The sequence below is a fragment of the Tachysurus vachellii genome, chromosome 2 (assembly GCF_030014155.1).
Source record: "Tachysurus vachellii isolate PV-2020 chromosome 2, HZAU_Pvac_v1, whole genome shotgun sequence".
Taxonomy (NCBI): domain Eukaryota; kingdom Metazoa; phylum Chordata; class Actinopteri; order Siluriformes; family Bagridae; genus Tachysurus; species Tachysurus vachellii.
The window spans coordinates 27,570,870-27,590,842 of NC_083461.1; the positions used below are offsets into that span (position 1 = coordinate 27,570,870).

Sequence of the window (19,973 nt, forward strand, 5' to 3'; positions counted from 1 at the left end):
AAGTTTCTATAATAAAGTTGCTTATTTACCAGGATTGCCTGCGCCTGTCAGTTAGGGTATTTAAAGCCAGCTCTTGCTGCCCTCCTTTTCTTAAAGGGGTAAGTAATATGGTTTGTATGGGGTTGTAAGCGATATTTAAGGCCTGTTTAAAGAAAGAGAAAGAATCTAAAACTTTAATACTCTAAAGTCTTTTATTTCTTCAATGCTCCAAATTAAAATCATGTAACATTATTATTTGTCCCTGATTTAGTTTGAGATTGCTTTAAAAGTGCACCATTTTGGTATCTGGTTTTCTTTTGCTTTTGTTGCTGCCTTATAACTCAGCTCTGTAACCATGCTGCCTAGAGGTTTCATAGAGACACAACCAAAACCCTTCATCTAATCTAATCTATCTATCAATCATCATGCAGAGGTTTTCACTCTGTACTCGAGTTCACAATGATCCTTCCTGTAACAAAAGTACGCTATGCCAAGGGACGGTGCCAGGGTTGGAAGGGATGATGGTCTTAGATCCCTGAAACTGACTCACCAACAGTTGCATAACAAATCAATGTTGAATGTCTAGGGATGCGGTAGCCTAGTGGTTAAGGTGTTGGGCTATTAATGGGAAGGTTTTGAGTTCAAATCCCACATTAACCAAGCTGCTACTGCCAGGCCCCTGAGCAAGGCCCTAAACCCTCAATGGGTTAGTTGTACAAAATGAGGTAAAAACTAAATAAATTTTGGTGTATGCCAAATGCTGTAAATGTAAAATGAAAGAATGATGACTGTCCAATGGCCCTATACTAACACCAGTGCCACCTGCTGACAGGAATAGGTTCTGTTCTGTTTAACAGCTCGACATGTACGTTTTAAATCTGCGTATAGCAGAATGAACGTGTAAAATAAGTGCTAACACACAGACAGGATTATTGTACTTTATTTGTGGTCTACAATTTTTTCACACCGCTGAAGCCCCACCCTCGCAACCCCACTGGCCACGACACTTCTGGATTCTGATTAGTCAGATGAGATGGTGTGGATTTAAATTTTAGGGCAGCTTTATATCACAGGTTTATGTTAAAGTTTTCTGTAATGTAATGTTTATGGAAGGAGTCATCAGTGTCGGTGCACTGTAAGTCAGACAAGGTCAAATTTAAAGTTTATGTGACAAGCTCAGACAAGCGGCTTCAAAATCTGAGACTGGTGATGGAAAGACAATTCAAGGATGCACAAGTTTTAAAAAATTGACAGAGACATGCTGTTTTGTATGATTTTTTTAATTATTTATTTTGTTTCATTGGCTGTTTTTGGAATAAAATTGCATGAAACCCAGAATGTAAACGTTTGCATCTTATCACACACATGATGGCGGTGTTAATTAAGAGCAGGCAAAGCTACCGAAGCGATAAATGGAGTTGTCAGGCCAGGCAGCGACAGGAAGGTTTGTACAGAAACGTCGGCCATGCTCCGTGTGCAGTCTGTAACAAAAATCTAAACAAAAGTGCAATCGTACTTTTGTACACTGCTTTCAAGAGGATTAAATCCTGGCTGACGGATGTAAAATACATTCACAGCAGGAACATGTGCAGAAAAGGTACAGCTTCAGAAGAAATGCTGCTTTACACTTTAAGGAAAAAAAAAAAGCTTTGGTGATAAACGTGAACATTTTCCACTTCGTCATCTATGACTAACATTTAGTTCTTTAGTTTTGTGCTGGAGCTTTGATGCTAATGTAACAAATCTGCAACGCAATGTTTTCTTAAATAAATACATAAACACCCAGACCTATACAATACTGATAAGCTCCATAATGTTTGGTAAATAATAATATAAAAAAATCCTGAAAATAATTTTGTTTCTGTTCATTTTTAGATAGCATGTGCAATCATGTTAAACACGTAACACGTCTGTTCCTAACAACTTCAGCAGATGTTCCTGTAATTCCAGATGTTCAAAGTCGCCACCTGAAATTGTACAAAAAGTTTAGCTACGTGGTGACACCAAGCATTTAGTGGAAAATTTCAGGTTTTTCGCCAAACTATTCCTTGGCACAAAGCGGATCAGAGATAAAAATAAATATTCCAGAGGCATCTCTCAAGCGTCGCCGGCGCTGAATCCAGGAGATGAGGTGAAAGCGAGAACGGACCGTTTCCGATAAATGCTGAAAGTAAAATCATGACGCTGATATTGATCTGTACAGTATAAATAGTGTAGAGTAGAGTAGTCCAGGAATGTGCCATTCCACCATTTTAATCTGGGAAAACAAGAGCAATCTTTTTCCCACACACCGAGTCATAAATATCATGTAGCATCGTTATTCCACGTACACGCCTTATCTCGGTGTCAGAGGAGCGTGTCGTCTGGACGGTGTTAATAAGAGCTTTATGGATACAGATGTTTTCATAGAACAGCCACGTAAGAAAAAGGGCACGACACCGGGTACTTTAAAAACAACAAACACCACTACAACTGATTTCTACAACGACCTTCGTAGTCGAGAAAACGGATGTGCTTGCACCGGTGCAGGCTGCACGTTCTGTAGGTTCCGTCTACATGGGACTAAAAGACAGAAATGAACATAAGTGTGCTGTTTCTACATGCTAAAAACTTATGCACAAATGTTTGTACCGTTTATCATGATGGTTTCAGGATCTCCATCATAGACTAGCCTGTAACATTACCTTTAAATAAATATGCATTTACACCACAGGAACCTTTTCTGGATCTCTTTCGAGGAACTTTATAGAGCAGTGAAATTAAGCAATAAAGCAAGCTTTCGGTGACCAAGAAACACCTAGCAGTACAAAGTAGGCAGGGCAAAGGATATGCAAATTAAAAGCCTTTACTGATGAGCAGAAAGATTGAGGTTTGTTTCTTTTTTTTGGTTCCTAATTTTTGTTACGACTTGCAGAGGGTTTGTTTTAGAATAGAGAACTTTTTGCAGAACTTTTAAGCAGCAGTGTCATGAAGCAATAAATCATTGTTAAAAAGAAATGGAGTTTCTCAGCATCGGAGGGCAAGTAACCATTAGCAAGACCTAGTGGGCGGAGTCAGCAGTGTGACACAACTGAGTTTCAATTAAAGTTGAACTTTATGCAAATAAGAAGCTAAGGGATACGTTGACAACCAACAGGACTGAGAGATATTGATGTGGCTTTTTTTCTACTCACTCAAACAGTATTTGTTATTTTCAGTTCCACATATTTTTGCCTACTTGGTTTTCGACTTGCTATGTTTGATCAAACTAAAACAGAACCTTTTCCAGAACCTTTCCAGGAACTTTTCTCTGCACTCACAGCAGCACTGAGGCCCAAATCCATTCACTGTAAATGATGAACGGTGATTTCATAGGGTTAGGGTTAGTGATTTCATCATTTTTGTCTTTTTATTCTGGTAGATGGAAGTCTTTCACTGTGGCAACCATTTCAGTGCCAGTGTGAACACATGACCACCACCAGAGTTTACTTCCTTGGCAACAGTTAGAAAAAAATAAACCAGACCAGAAATCATTGGGATGGAGTTTCTAAACAGTTTCCAGTTTTTCAGCTGTTGATATTAATACTGATGGATAAGAAGGTTTGGAGCACGTCTCAGATGAACTGAGGTAGAGAAATGTTCTATGGTCAATAAGCTAAAACAAGAAATGTGCATGGTAGTAAAAATCTGTAAGTTCAAGTTTGGGTTCTTCCTGGAACAGGAGCTTAAAAGATCCTGAATTGGGTCCCAAGAGCTAAACTCAGTTCTGGTTCCTTTAATTGTAAATAAAAAGTCTTCGACATCAAGAAAAGGTTCCTGCAGTAGAACAAAACCTATCTGTTGTAAGAGATGTTGCTAACAATAAAGCTTAGCGTTGACAGATTAGCATTTTTGGCTAAAAATTACCGGAACCTTACAGAACGAGCGGTCGTGACCTCGGAAAGAGCTCGGATAAAAAAAGTGCATCGTTTGTCAAATACTGCAAAAAGCTCCACGTTAAACAAAGTGACATCAAATAACACCTTAATACTTAAACACTAGCATTTTCCTCATTTTTTTTTTTGTTTGATATCATGGCGCAAAGATTGTTCAGTCAAAAAAAACCCTAAAAAAATCAAAAGAAACAGCAAGCAGTATAAAGCTCTTACGTCTAAAATTCTAGCAACTATCGTCAACAGTTACAAAGGCAACAGGATGTATTTATGCTTGAACACAAACATGCCAAACATCATTATAGACATTTTTTATAGAAATAAATAGTTTGGAATAAACTCTATGCTCTCTTTTTAAATAATTTTCCATCTCTATAGGACTCTGATACACATTCAATATATAAAGCATCTATGATACACAACATACTGCAAATTCAACACAACTCTTCAGAAGAGATATTTCATGTGGTTGACTTGAGCACCACAGAAGAAGAACTTTGGGAAGAAAAAAACATCGGAGCTCGACGAAGCTCCTGAACATCATCTTTTTTTGTGTGTGTATATAATGTAATTCTTCGCTTGTGCATAAATAATGTATGTACAGCTTTAAGTCTTCAGGAGACAGATTGTCAGGAACTGAAAATGTGGCCTTGGTGAAGCAGTGCACCGTTACTCGGTCCTCAAATCTGAGACTCGCAAGAACATCAGCATCGAGAAGTGGTTCCTTTTACCTCCAACCTTTTATTTTGTGGGGAAGGTCACTGTGAGTGAAAGACTGAGTGAAACTGCAGAGTTGAATAAATTTAGAAATTGATAAACTCGATGTGGGGATTTAATACAGGAAGTACTGCACCGCACAACAGGAAGTGATTTCCTTGGACTAAAGCACTTGGAGTTAAAAGGTTGAAGCTCTAAACCCTGGTTCCGTGAAAACACCAAAGCTTGATGACAAAACTGGTGTGGAACTGTAAGTTCTCCGAAATCCTCACGACATCTGCATCATGACTGTTATTGCATTTGCTTAAGGAGACGTCAAGCTCTGATGCACTGAAAGGTCTTAAATCGTGGTTTAATATGGAAATGGCAAAAAAAAATAAAAAATACAGGATGGATTTGTGAGAAATGTTAAAAGACCTCCCTAGCTCAGATACAGAGGTGTTGAAGATTTATCTACTGAGAGCTATTCGGTTCCAACTTTGCTCTCTTAGCACAAGGGTTCCTTAGGGGTTCCTTGGGGGTTTCTTGGTTCTTGAAATCATCTCTGATAGGAAAACCAACCTGTTTAATGGTTCACACTGAGGAACAAACCAGAAAGATCCCCTTAAATGTTCAGGTTTTTCCTTAAGAGTGTAAAATATAGTATTTTGTAAGGACTGAAGGCAGAATGTGAAAGGTGCCACACCTGAGCAATATGACCATGTGATTTTACAGCACTTTACATGTTTTTACACAACTGTCGTAAGCAGGTCTGGAGCAATATGGCCACGTGAGATCGTATCGTATAAATTTATTTTATATTTTCAATAGTAGTTCAACTGTTTTTTTAAATGTTTTATTAATAAATTTAGTATGTTTGATTTTAATTTCTGAATTATTTCGATAATAAAACAAAGCATCACCAAACGGAGGAACCGCTATTTGTGAATTTTAAGAGTATTTGGTTATTAATTTATCCCCAATTTCTTTATGAAAGATTTTTTTTTCCACAATCCCTTTACATGTTTAAACAAAGGTAGCCATGTAGCAGGTTGGGCATTAATACATGATTTTATTTTTCTACTTTTCAATAAGTGAAAAAATGATAAATAAAATGATGAAAACTGCGATGATTAAATATTGTGTGTTCTGGAGATCTGCTAACAAACAAAGAGATTGTGAAAGTTTCTCGATATTTCGGCCATGTTGCTCACCCCTACAATTATGGCACTTTGTACATGTTTATTCGAAATGTGTTAACTGTTATAAAATGGTGCTAATGAGAGCTGAGCTGCATGAGGTTGATGATTGTTTTTATAAGATTTCAATTAAAGCACTGTGGATGCACAATATTCCACAAATGCAGAATTTCGGATTAACAGGCGAGTCAAACCTTCAACACGTTGATGTTTGCTAGCAGCATGATGAAGATGATGATGTTATTAGAATGTTATGGTATGAAAATCCTTCACGTTGGTTGGTGTAATTTCTTCTACATCCTGCTTGCTAGGGCAAAAAAGGTCCTACCTTGTAAAACAGTAAGTTGGTAGTCTTATTGTGCAATACACTCGCAAGAATGCGATCTCGGATCGGTGATTTTTAAAATTTCATTCTTGTTTAATACCGATTAATAATGCACTGCATACCCTCAACTCCAAGGCCATTTTCCTTAAGTGTGTATCTTATTCTTATGATGTTCCACATGGCTCTAATCTAGGACCGTTTCCTTTTTCTTTTCCTTGGCTGAAAATTGCAGCTCTGTGCTATAAACGTATCCAGTGAAAACTGATCCGATCTGGTCAACGTGATCTGACACTCTCCAGCTTGAATGCAGTCTCAAGAAGACTTCAGTAGATTATCGGTCGGAGCCAAAAACCTTGAAAGCGTTTGTTTAGCCGCAGACGAATAAATTGTTTTCGACATGATGCTGTAGTGATTATGTAGTTTCCTTTTTGTCGTTGTCACAGTAGCTGAAACTTAAGTTAGAGCTTCAGCTTGTTCCATGAAGGAGAAGTTGGTGGGTTTTACGCAGTTCATCTGGCAGTAGAGGACATTAGCACAAACCATCAGCCTTTACGTGGAGGATTTTTGAAAAGCCTGGCCTCTTCTTTAAAGCCTGTGGAGAAACATGTGGAGGATATGCACTTTACCTGAGTCTAACACCAATGACCATAAACAAACAAAATATTATTTTAGCGTCTACAATTTTACAATCTTCAAGATGATTCATTCACCAGTAAAGCCATATCCTCAGCAATCAGGACTCCTTTAAATGACTCATCTGATCTGAATCACTGATTTACTGAGTCGGAGACAGGAAAAGACCATGGCCTCTGACTCGATAGCAGCTTCGGCTGGTTAATTTTAGCCGGCGGTGGGAGGATCACACAGATGGGAGATCTGCCTCAAGCATCTTTGTGCCTGCTGTTCACTTCGAGGCGGTTGATTAAAAACCCATTTGTTTATTTTTGTTCAGAGTTTCCGCTCTCGGGCATCACACATGTAGTTTTATAGAATCAGGACATTGTAGAGACCCTCAAGATGTTGATTCATTTAATACCTCCACCGTTATACAGTATGTACATGAATTAGTGTTAGTTTTTAAATAAAAACAACCGAGAGAAGAAATCGCCCACACTGTGAATAATCTGCGCTGCTTCTCTTGAGCATTTTACGATCAATTTTTTTTTTGCTTTTCACAGAATTTCTAGTTGATTTGACAAAACAACACAGTATTGTTGTTGTTGTTGTTATTGTTGTTATTATTATTATTATTATTATTATTAGCTAGCAAATAATTTTTGTTGCATTTTTTTAAAGCCAAGTTAAAATGCTTTTTAAATAAGCTATTTTTAACTTAAAAAAAAGAGCACTTTTTTGTTTATATATTTAACACAAGCTTCTAACCATGATGTTTCTAGAAAGATCTGAAAGATCTGAAACCTGTCCCTGAAGACTGAACTGCGGTGTGTGTGTGTGTGTTTTCCACACCTGGAGTTTGTTCACCATTTCATCAAAGAGCTTTCTGGCCTCAGGGCTGTTGGGGTCTTCAAAGTAATCTTCAATACCGATCTGTACAACGATGGACTTCAGGTTACGACAGACGCCTCGAGAGAGTGATAGAGAGCGAGAGAGAGAGAAAGAAAGTGTGAGTAAGAGAGGTGTGAATATCGGCGTCCACTTTTTATTCGCCGTCAAGCTTTATTTTATGCTTTAAATTGCAGGGAAAAAAAGACTCTTGAATCCTGACTTCAATATAGCAGATTGTCAAATTCTTTTAACTTCAAAGATTTGGTATTTAAATCCAATTAAATATTAGTGTACTGAGTAACTGGACTGTTTATTTATTTAGCATAAAAATTAGAGACTTACTGTGTAGTTGCACATTAATATGTTGCTGCTCATAATTAGTGTGTGTGTGTGTGTGTGTGTGTGTGTTGATGACAGCATGCAGCACAGTGTGAACTCACTGTTGAAGTGAAGAAGTGCTTTGGGCGTGACCGGAGTCGAGGTGAGGACCAACATCTCCAAACCTTTCAGACCTTCACGACACACTTCAGCTGCCACTTCCTGATTAATCTCACTGACGTGGTCCAGTTCCAGCACCTGCAGCCTCATACAATTCCTCGCTGTAACACACACACACACACACACACACACACACACACACACACACACACACACACACACACACATAATACCCAGCATTCATTGAGAATAAAGCTACAGCCTGGTGTTCTTTTTTTTTACTGGTGTGGAACATCCCTGAAACATTAAGGGTTCTCTTTTCACTTTAATAAAGTTCTCTCTCACTCACTCATTTTCTACTGCTTATCCGAACTATTCTCGGGTCACGGGGAGCCTGTGCCTATCTCAGGCGTCATCGGGCATCAAGGCAGGATACACCCTGGATGGAGTGCCAACCCATCACAGGGCACACACACACACTCTCATTCACACACGCAATCACACACTACGGACAATTTTCCAGAGATGCCAATCAACCTAACATGCATGTCTTTGGACCGGGGGAGGAAACCGGAGTACCCGGAGGAAACCCCCGAGGCACGGAGAGAACATGCAAACTCCACGCACACAAGTTGGAGGCGGGAATCGAACCCCCAACCCTGGAGGTGTGAGGCGAACGTGCTAACCACTAAGCCAGCGTGCCCCACTTTAATAAAGTTAATAAAACAAAAAAACAAATAAATTAAAACCATCTCGTTATTCATTTTCTTTAACACCGAATTAGTGCATTTGTTTATTTTAGCTGTGTTTGAATGCCAAATATACAGTTAAATAAGATTCTAATAAAATACAAAAATATCAGACCCTTGCTTGACTTGGGAATGAAAGTAAAGCTGCAGAGACATATTAACTTCGGCAGACTACTTTTTATGTCATGGATGGTATAAACCTTCTCTCACCGACTTAAAACATCAGCAGCTTCACAATGACGTCTTTCAGACATCAAACATGATCTGAAAGCTCTGATCTGAAAAGGCCAAAGTCATTATTTGTAAATAGCAGGATAGCAGTAATGCGGGGAATCTTTCTTTCTTCTCGACTCGCTACATGAGTTGTTCATCTCCAGCGTATACAGGCTTCTTTATTCAAATCCAAACATTAGTATTTAACAGGGTTGTTTCCTGTGCAGCATCCTTTTTAAAACTCAACCTATTTGTTGTTTCATGTTGATATTTAAAGCATGATGAGCCACAGCTGCTTTTTTAGAAAGTAATAAATATCTGATTTTTACATCATCATCATCATCATCATCATCATCATCATCATCATCGTCGTGTCAGTGCAGTGTGTTTTTCACTCATCATGCCAAAGAAGCAAATTGCAGTAAGAATCAATGAGTCATTTTAAGGTGATATCTGTGATTTTGAAACATATTTTTAGATCCGTAATAATGAAACATGTTTTTAAATGTATACATTAAACTAAGAACTGTGGAACGTGTCCAGTCTCTTGATTATCATATTTGAATATAAAATCTTTGAGGGGCTGAAACAAGCTCCACCCCTTCTCTAAGGTGTATGATGTTTTAACCCATTTCCTGCTACTCACCCAATGAAGCCAATCCCTGTATACCACATCCAGCTCCGCCCACCCCTAAGGCTCGTAGGTGTGGCCAACACCGGCCAATCGTCTGTAAGCACCGGTTACTGAAGCGGGCTGGTTGTTGACTATTAATCGTATAATGTAATAAAAAGACAGAAATCAATGTTGGTATAAAATCCAATAGCTCTCAGCTAGCTAGCTAAAACAGAACAATTCTCACACTCTTATTTACTGTGTGTAAAATGTTTCTGGTTAGTGTCCTGTTAAAACTTTACAAATTTATAATTCAGTTAGCCTGTTTTATGGTAGAATCATAACTAAAGTTGCAAAATGCCCCTAGTAGCCTGGAGGATTTCTGATATTAGTGAACATTATTTTAAAGTTTTAAACATTTTGGTTAATACTGTTGTGTTGTGGCTAATATTTTTAAACTACTACTAATAATAGGTTAAAATAAATTAAAAAAAAAGGTTTTTATAAGCATTTCATAGATAAAATAATAAAGTGTTTCAATTACAGAGATTTATGTCTTACCAGGGATGTAATGGCGCCACCTGGAGGGAGATGATGTCCCTGCAGCCTGCTCCTAAAGCCCAGATAACTTCCTGACCAACCGGATCCGTTGCACTTCTGAAATAATTCACAGCTTGTAATTCAGAAGAACTACAGTCCTAAGTTCACTGTGTAAGAATGAGCACAGAACAGCTCCCCCTGATGGACTGACCGGTATGTTACGGCCTGTAGAGCTCGACAGTAGCAGCTGGCCAGCCACAGAGAGCGATCGGTCAGCAAGTTGGGACAGTGAGACACCTTCAGAATGAGCAGATTTCCTCCTGTTGCTTTCAGCAAGGCTTCCAGACCTTCCTCCAGACACCCACTAACACACACTTACAACATCATCTATATGCAGATACATGATGATAGAACCTAAAGAAACTAGGCTCTTATTTACACATGCAAATTGGATAACACGTGGAAGCTCCTTCACTCTGTAGTTCTCATGGGCAGGAAGTCAAAATGTAACATAACAGAGTTCCACATCTAAGCTAGGAAGTCAAAAGCATCTGTTTTTCATGGTTGTTTTATCACATATGTGATTTGGGCTGAAGTTAATGCACGAAGATTAATTTAGTTCCAATGGCCTAAAATTCAGAGCTCTTGTGTGTACATGAATATGACTTAAGGTCAGGTATTGAATTTACGGACATCTGTTTCTCTGCGTTAGTACCGTGTGCTCTTCAGATACTCCTCCTTGGTCTCCTTCTTTCCTCTCTGCCTTGGTTTGAGGTTCTGCAGGATCAGAGAGTGGGTCTGCGTACACCACTGAGAGAGTGTGCACAAGAACTGGACAATAAAAATAAAAATGCTATTTTGGTACTAAATTGAGCTCAGGTCATCAAATAGACGGTCATTAAAATATAAGTCAGAATCTTAAAAAATAGGGAACCTTAGAGGAGATGCGAGCGTTCTCCAGCAGCACTCTTGTCCACACAGCAGGGTGACGTGCCACAAACCTCCAGTCGTGACACACCTCGGCTGTCCTCAGCAGGGTTTTAGTGTCCAGGTAAGTAAAGATGCAGAAAAGCGCCGCCCGCATCTTGAGCACCTCAGGGCTGACCACCTCACTGGTCTTGGATGGGCTCTTCTCATGACGGCAGGGTTTGTAGCAGCCCTCAGAACGGCCTGAAAAGAAAAGGGTGCTGTAGTCATGACAATATAACAAACTTCCACCTTCTTTTCATTGTAACTTGCAACATTTGCAACAATTACCATTAAATATTTTTTAGGTGTGAGGAAACACTTTGGGTGTTTGGGGGAGAAGAGAGTCTCTGTAGGTGGGGCAAATGGATGTGGAAGATGTTACTTATAGTACACCGTCGTTACACACTGGATTATTCCATTGGAATCCATGCATTTTGTTCTTACAATCCACACGGTGGTGCCAGAGCACCATAAACATCTCGTTCTCATCACTGCTGCATCCTACTCAAGGGTTAAATCAGCCAGAGCATGTACAATTCTACACCACAGTCGGTCACAGATCCACCAGCTGGAGTATTCCGAACCTCACAAGAGGATCACAAGAAACCCTGAGTGTGAAGTAATTTTCCCAGTGGCCTATTTCTTCCATATAATACACCACTTTTACACTCATATGCACTAGACATCATAGAATTTAGTAAATAACTGGGTGAAATTAAGAATGTCTTAATTTATGTGCTTTTTAGTGATGTATGATATGAACAAGGAGAACATTTTTTTTTTCCTGGATTTAGGGTAAAGAGGCTCTGCACTGGTCAAAGGATGTCAGAAGGTTAGACAGGAGAAGATATTTGGGTGGATGAACATTTGGGTAGCACAGTGTAAAAAAGCTCCAGATTTGGGAGTCCGAGCCTTAGGCTAGTTTCAATAAATTCTCAGGCTGGGCGAGATATGCAGTGGAATGTCCAGAAGATACTCTAGATTATGGAGAATACCCCAGATCAAACTAAAGAAACACTGGGGTAAGATAGTGTTGCGATGAATTGCCAGATTGAGTGGAAGAAGCATTGGGCTGGTCAGAGGAAGCCCCAGGTTAGGCAAAAGAAGAAGATTTCTTGATAAAAGCCTTGGGTTGGACAGAAACCTCAGTTTGGCTGGAGTATAGACGACATTTGGGAGTATAGACGACATATTGGGCAGAATCCCAAGGTATGGTGGATGAAGCATTGAGTTGGACACAAAAGGATTGGGAAGAAACCCCTAATTGGTGGATAAACCTTTGGGTTGATCAGAGGAAACCTTGATTGGCCAGAGGAAGCACCAGATTGGTTGGGAGAACCTTTGAGTTTGTTTTGGGTTGGAGAGGAACATCAGTTTAGATAAGGAAGCTTATGTTGACAGAAGAAGCCGGAGATTGGGTTGAGGACGCCTTTAGTTGGGCAAAATAGAATTAAGGTGGGTCGTTCTGTAAGGGGACAACCATGACCAATCACATATCAAAGCACCTGCTTCAGATCATCAGTTAGATATACTAAAAATTGTGTATTTGTTCAGGTGCCTGCAGTAAGACTATTTTGGAGATAACTTTTGTCTAATGTTTTTTACAATATGCTGAATATACTGTGGTGTCTTCACTGAGGAAGACTACACTGATGAAACCAAGGAGTTGTAGGTGCCACTAGAAAACATTCAATCATTGCCTACTGAATTGAAAATGAGGTGGGAGTAATCGCTCTGCTCGCTCATCCATATTAAGAGAGATGAGATGGGTTTTTGTACCTTTTTCCCACAGATGAGTGAGATGGAAAAGACAGACGGAAAGGAACTGCTGGGCGCCTCTCAGGTTGGCTTCTTTCTAGATTTTTTGGGGGGCTTGTTAGTCACACTACAGCAGTGTAGCGCTTACAGATCACAGTGTGTTTGCTAATTACTGTCATCTGGTACAACTCAGCTAAACAAAACAACACGGTGGGAATTACAGGAGCAGTTTGACATGAAATGAAATTTAAGTTGTCCCCATAAACGTCATTTGTTATCCAAGACACATTCACTCGACACATCCGTTGTTAACTATGAGGTTAGTGTTTTCCAACATCTTTAGAACAGGGTAAGTTATACTTAGCATATACTTAGCATCACAAGCTACATTTTTTAATGATTACATTCTAAAGAGAACAGAGGTTGCGAGGGGATGAATGTCTATAGCTGCTAAGTGAGAACTTGAATGAATTTTTTGCACAGATATTATACACATAAGATTCACAATCTTATACGCTATCTCAGGGACCTGCTGCTAAGAAACTGTGTTTATTCTATTATTACTGCACGCAATATTGTCTGAACTTACTGTATTTACATATACAGTAGTATTGACACTGGTCGGTCGGCGTTTTTCGTTTACTGTCTTTTGTGTATTGTCTTTTTGTATTTTGTGTATTGTCTTGTAACCTTTTGTCTGCACTGTCTTTTGTCCTGCACTGTCTAGTCTGTCTTGTCCTGCACTGTCTTGTTTGTATCGTCCTGCACTGTTTGCACCAGGTTGCACAGTTGCACTTTATGTGGCTAGGACTACTTACTAAGTCCTAGCCCTGTCTTTGTTTTATGTAGCACCATGATCCTGGAGAAACGTTGTCTCATTTCACTGTGTACTGCAACAGCTATATATGGTTGAAATGACTTGCAATATTAAAATGCAATGAAGAAAACCAAATATGTTTCAGCCAATTGACTTCATTTGGAGAAGAAACTGGAAAATGATTGTGAAGGTAAATGTAATGATATGTTATGTATTCTTTTATCAGAGCCACAGTGAATGGAAAATAATTTCATCTGTTTATCAATAATTTATGGCTGATCTGGAGTCAGTGAGAAAGATGCTGTTTAATACTTATCTCTCACTGTTCTTTGGCTTACTCTCACAATAACACTCTCATACTGACCCAGTTCCTCGACATACACACACACTGCTGAGACCCAGAGGATGACCATCTGTTGTCCCCCAGTGTTTCCTGTTCTTAGCGCTTGTTACCTGTCCCCAGCCGGTAGCTGCTACGGTGATGGCAATGCTGCTGACACTCCCCCCTCCTCTCCTGCTCCCATATGTCCGCCTCGGACTCAGTGGTGCGCGAGGCCACGTCAGACACATCCCCTTCCTCGCCCTCCGTGCTGTTGCGGTACGGCCGCCGCTGCCAGTTCTGGATGGCTTGCTTGCGGAGGCCCCAGTTGCGGCGCTCATAAGGTGACGGTTCTCTGGGACGATTCTGCCCATGGTAGTACTGAGCCTCCAGACTGTCCTCTAGTGGCTGCAGTTCCACACTGTCACTGTCGTAACCCGCCACCGAGGCCTGGGACACAGACTTCGAGCGACCAGACGCCCTAAAAATCAGCAAGGTGACTTGGAGTGTATGTGACGAATTTTGCACCTCAAAACTTTAATGTTAAGATCATTATAGTCAAATTATTATTTTACACACACACACACACACACACACACACACACACACAATTTTAAAAATTTTATTTAAATATTAAAAAAAGTAAACCATTATATTTAGACCATTTTATTTATTTATTTGATTGTTTTATTTTATGGTGTTTTTTTTTGTTTTGTTTTTTTTGTATAACGTTTTTTGCAATGAAGCTAATATTTTGTTTGTAGTGTGTTCTGCCTGAGTTTGTCATTTGCCTTCACATTAAATACACTCTGTTTCTTAAGGATTTATTTACATCCACTTATTTTACATGTAATAAACCTTTAATTAACCTTTAACTATAACATTGCGACACATTTATTATTGTTTCCTCACCTTAAACTTTAATGCTTTTTATCATCTAATTGACTGAATGATGATTTAAAAGATCGGAATAAGCAATTTTTTTTGTTGTTGTTCAGCTGGACAAATAGAGCATGTCTCAGCTGATGCTCTCCGTTCCACACCCAGGGCCCTTTAAAGACGTATTGACACAGCTCCCAGATCAGTGTGGAGACTTAAAGGATAGTTGAGGCTCCTGCAGAGGATTATGGGAAAGGAATGTTCTTTTCCCCTGGAGTTACGGCAGAATTTCCACTGGGCATTCCAGGCAGACACGTAGTCACTGCTTAGACATTAACATCCACAGACATGCTTTCGTATTTAAAGGGACCTGGTGTGTGAGGAAGAAAAGAAATACGGTGTTCTGATATATGTAGCCTTTACAAAACGATCCTCTGGGTGCCATGGCAACACGTTTGTGCAACTGATAAAGCTCTCTCTCTCTCTCTCTCTCTCTCTCTCTCTCTCTCTGAGCTACTGTTAGCTTTCTGCAGTGTTTAGATTTGGAGAGTGATGCATGACCGGCCACTGCACAACTATAAAAACACTCAGTGTCTCTGAACAGAAGCACCACAGTACCCAAGGTTGCCAGTAACATGATAAACTCCCCTTCAGGAATTCCTTGAGAGTTAAACAGCTATTACAGTGTTATTCAATATATTTGCCATATTAAAATTTGGACAACTAGGTTTTGATGATGGAGGATTTTTAAGGTGCCTTAGATTAGGTGCACTGAAGTCATCTGTGAAAGATCAGGATTACGAGATAAACACCACAGAAATGCCGTAATTATGATAGTGGATTTTCTTTTCTTTCAGATTTTTTGTAGTTTGTTAAGAGAAGCTTCATCTCCATCTTGCTACAACCAAAGTGACCTGAAAGTCCTAACTTCCACGACTTCTCAAACTCATATATATATGAACTTCTCAAAAGGATTCTGTGTATGGCTTTGTCCTTCTGCTCAGAAGGTCATAGGCTCAAATCTCAGCACCAACCAAACCCAACTGCATCACTGTATCCTGTCTTTTTGGAGAAAACAGCTAGGATGGATGTTTGAGTGCAAACACTGAATCATAATCCTTTAATTTTAACCAAACACTTTTCACAGCTTTAACATGTATATTTTGTAATAATAAAATCAATTTTTCAGGGGGGATTTGATCAAAAAGTAAAAAACAGAACAAAATACAACTGTGTAGAACCATGTAAGGTCTTGTAAAGAATTCTCTCTTTCTCTCTCTCTCTCTCTCTCTCTCTCTCTCTCTCTCTCTCTCTCTCTCCCTCCCTCTCTCTCTCTCACACACACACACACACAATCTTGTGACTTACCCAGTACTGGGAGATGAACGTCGATCTGAGACCTGGTACATGCCCCTTGATCCAGAGATACTAGAGTTCCTCTGTGTCAGAAGAGAGAGAGACAGAGAGAGAGAGAGAGAGAGAGAGCGCGAGAAAGAGAGAGAAATTCCACATTTTATAAATAGTTAAAAAATAAACATAATACATTCCTCTGGGCTAAAATAGACAAAGCTCCCACGGAGGTAAGTCAATGTCAGATGCTGATCGCTCGAGCATCTGATTTGTTGTAGAAGCAGAACAAAAATATCTCAAAAAACATTTCAGAATTTCAGATGCCTCGGAGCAATGCAGATTCCTTATCCAGACACCTCAGGAGCTATATATATATATATATATATATATATATATATATATATATATATATATATATATATATATGTGTGTGTGTGTGTGTGTGTGTGTGTGTTATACACAGCATGAAAAATAAAAATGAATATGAGCAGAAATCAGAGATTTACAGGATTATTATTACCAAAAAGAAAAATCCTGAGCACTTTCTCTTCATGCCGTGTTGTTTTAGTAAATATTACTCTGCTAATTGGCTTCAAGCCTGAGTTAGCTCTGTGAATGAGTCTCTTAGCAGTTAGCAATGCTGTTTCATTAGCTCACCTAGCACAGCAATTACCTAAACTTACCTTACTGTTCACATCAGTAAATCACAGCCTTTATTAGATTAGGTGCAGTAGCTCACGTAGCATCACAGTCTTCATCAGGTTAGTTAGCCTAATTAACACCACTGCATTTATTAGATTAGTTAGAATAATTAGCACCAAAATCATACCCTTCATTAGATTAGCTATGTCAATTAACCAGCATTGGACTCATTTAAATCAGTCAGTCATTTTAATACTTTAGCTAGCTGAATTAGCAACATAACCTTCTGCTACATGAACATCACAGAGCAAAAGTGTAAAACTCTCGAGAATCATAGTATAGTATAAACATATGATAGAATATAGTTCAAATTAAATATTTAATTTGTAAAACAACCAAAGGTGGGAGGATGCTGACAGTCAGGAAGTTATCTTGTCTTTTGTTTTGTGGTAATCAAGCAAGCTAGCTTTATTAGCAGTGTTGAATGACAAAGTTGGTGAGTAATGATGCTAATTCACAGCTTAACCAGCTTAGCTTTGCTTTATTTTGCTAATCTTACAGGCTTTTCTCAATAATGCCTTTTGTATTGTCAGTACAGTATAACAGAGAACAATATTTCTTTTAAACCTGTACTAGTTATCGCTATATATATGTCTTGCTAGTTTGTTTAGACTTTTCCCCTGTTACATTTCATCCTCCTCCTCCTCCTCCCTGTGTTCTACTTCGGCCCTGTTCCAAATCAGAGAGAGCTCTGTATATAGCGGAGCCTCCTCCTGACACACAGAATGATGATTTTTTTTTTTCCTATCATCAGGAAGGGGAATGTAGGTCGCCGGCTGGCATTTAGAAGCACTTGATCACTGTGGCTGAGAGTCAGAGCTGCGATAACACCCTTCTCACTAAGTTCATGTGGATGCTAATTAGTAATTTTTTTAAAAATGTATATAATTACAGTAAACAAAAATTATAGAATCTCTTATTAACAATCACATGTAGTTAGTAAACGCTGGAATGTGCTTTATGGTGGTGGCCATCTTGGAAAATCGAAGGTACACAGAAGCTGGTGTTTTGCTAATTTAGTCGGTGTTAAACAAAAGCAGATTTAATAACTAGTTATCCGATCTTCGATCTTTATTTAATTATTTAATTTATTCATCCTGCCATTTGTAAAGGTCACAATTAAATGAGCAGTAGGATGGCTGTGCTAGTGCACAAAATAAATTACATACATACATACATACATACATACATACATACATACATACATACATACATACATACATAAAAACATCAAAGTTGGTGACTTTTTTCTGTGAATTCTGCTTAAAAATGTTTGTGGAATTTTATTATGTATTACTGTATTATGTATTATGTATTTATGTATTAGACATAATTCATTATTTGTAAAGTGCTGCATTTTTATAAACATAAAATATCAGTAATAACTGGAGCTGCATCCCAAATGACATACTACATGCTACACACTACTCTAGTGTCTAGTGGACAAATGTATAGTATATTTTATCATCCCAAATGGAACTCTAACGCTTTTTTACTAACAGGAGGTAAAAGGAAACGACCTCAAATGTACCTAAAGAGATGCCGCTATGGTACCTTTAACGTTTAGAATACAGTTAATTTTAAAAATGTTGACAATAAATTATGCAATTTAAATTTAAAAGATGTTTGTTAGATGTCTTTGTAAAGCAAGGTCAAATCTCTGAAATGTGTGTGAAATGTGAGTGTGTTGAGATGTTGGCGGTCATGGAGATTTTAATAGTGGTATTGGAGAAGTTGGTGGTGGTGGTGGTGGTGGAGTTTGTGGTCATGGACATTGTGGTGGTGGAGGTGGCGGTGGTCGTGGATATTGCAGTGCTTTAGTGGTGGTCATTTAGATTGTGGTGCTGTTGGTGGAGGTGAGGTGTTGGTGGTCATTTAGATTGTGGTGCTGTTGGTGGAGGTGAGGTGTTGGTGGTCGTTTAGATTGTGGTGCTGTTGGTGGAGGTGAGGTGTTGGTGGTCATTTAGATTGTGGTGCTGTTGGTGGAGGTGAGGTGTTGGTGGTCGTTTAGATTGTGGTGCTGTTGGTGAAGGTGTTGGTGGTTGTTTAGATTGTGGTGTTGTTGCTGGTCATGGAGATTGTGGTGGTGGAGGTGGTGGTGGATTTGAGCACTTTAGTTTTACTTCAGTTTTACTGTATAAACAATAAGGTACATTAATAATCTGTAATCTGTAACTATTACAAAAATAAGTACAGCTTTGGATTTTCCCAAGAATGAATCCTTAAGCAGAAATAACGAGAGGTTCAAATCTTTTATCCTGGGATTAAATTTAACCTCAAAACCTTTGTCTTGTTGTGATTCTAATCAGAGATGATATCTGCACCAGTTGAGTGTCTGATCACACTGTGAAAGTTTTTTACCTGTCTGCCGTTGGATTTGGAGCCCTGCAGGCTACAGTGGCCCAGGCTCCCATTCGGTGTGGTTCCACAGCTGCTGATGATCTGGAGCTGTTTCTCCGCTCTGTCTGCTCGCTCCAGAAGCTCCTCGATGAACTGCTGCAGACGCACTTTAGCGCTGGCTTCCCGCGCCGCCGTCTCCTGCAGGAACTGATCGATCTGCGCCACCTCTCTGCAGAGAAGCGGTACAGCATGGCGGTGAGCCACGTACACGCTCGACTTTCTACGCGCATCTTATTCTTTAACAATCTTTTGTTTCTACGTCACAGATCGGCGTTTATGGTCCTGTGGTACGACATGAAGCTTTAAAAATGTGACATCAGTACACAATTGATTAATTTTCCCATCCCATGGTTAATGATCAGGAAACATTTCACACACTTATAAAGAGAAATAATTACACAGGTAAAAGATCAGGAACATAAACAGGAATAATGCATATGACACACCTTAATCTTTAAACATCTCAAAGTTTATCATTTTAGTCACTAATTTATTTATTATTTTTATATATTTGTTCTTTAAAGATATGCACTACACAGAAACTACATTTCCCAGAACACAGCGTGGCCTACAAACATGGCTGACAAGGACTACAGCACCCAGTCACCAC

General features: G+C 39.1%; 1 protein-coding gene across 2 annotated transcripts in view; it reads right to left on the bottom strand.

Moving 5' to 3' along the window:
- Window positions 1–1,287: 1,287 nt before the first annotated feature.
- Window positions 1,288–19,973, bottom strand: part of fbxo41 (F-box protein 41) — a 33,752-nt gene continuing 15,066 nt past the window's right edge. For both annotated transcript variants that reach the window (XM_060864107.1, XM_060864106.1), the window contains exons 3-13: window positions 19,325–19,532; window positions 16,280–16,350; window positions 14,167–14,513; window positions 11,104–11,339; window positions 10,885–11,000; window positions 10,381–10,533; window positions 10,191–10,286; window positions 9,663–9,781; window positions 8,057–8,215; window positions 7,578–7,693; window positions 1,288–6,702 (exon numbers count right to left, since the gene is read on the bottom strand). In XM_060864107.1, the coding sequence (XP_060720090.1) occupies window positions 6,640–6,702; window positions 7,578–7,693; window positions 8,057–8,215; window positions 9,663–9,781; window positions 10,191–10,286; window positions 10,381–10,533; window positions 10,885–11,000; window positions 11,104–11,339; window positions 14,167–14,513; window positions 16,280–16,350; window positions 19,325–19,532 (1,684 nt within the window). In that variant the 3' untranslated portion in view covers window positions 1,288–6,639. The remainder of the gene's footprint in view (window positions 6,703–7,577; window positions 7,694–8,056; window positions 8,216–9,662; window positions 9,782–10,190; window positions 10,287–10,380; window positions 10,534–10,884; window positions 11,001–11,103; window positions 11,340–14,166; window positions 14,514–16,279; window positions 16,351–19,324; window positions 19,533–19,973) is intronic.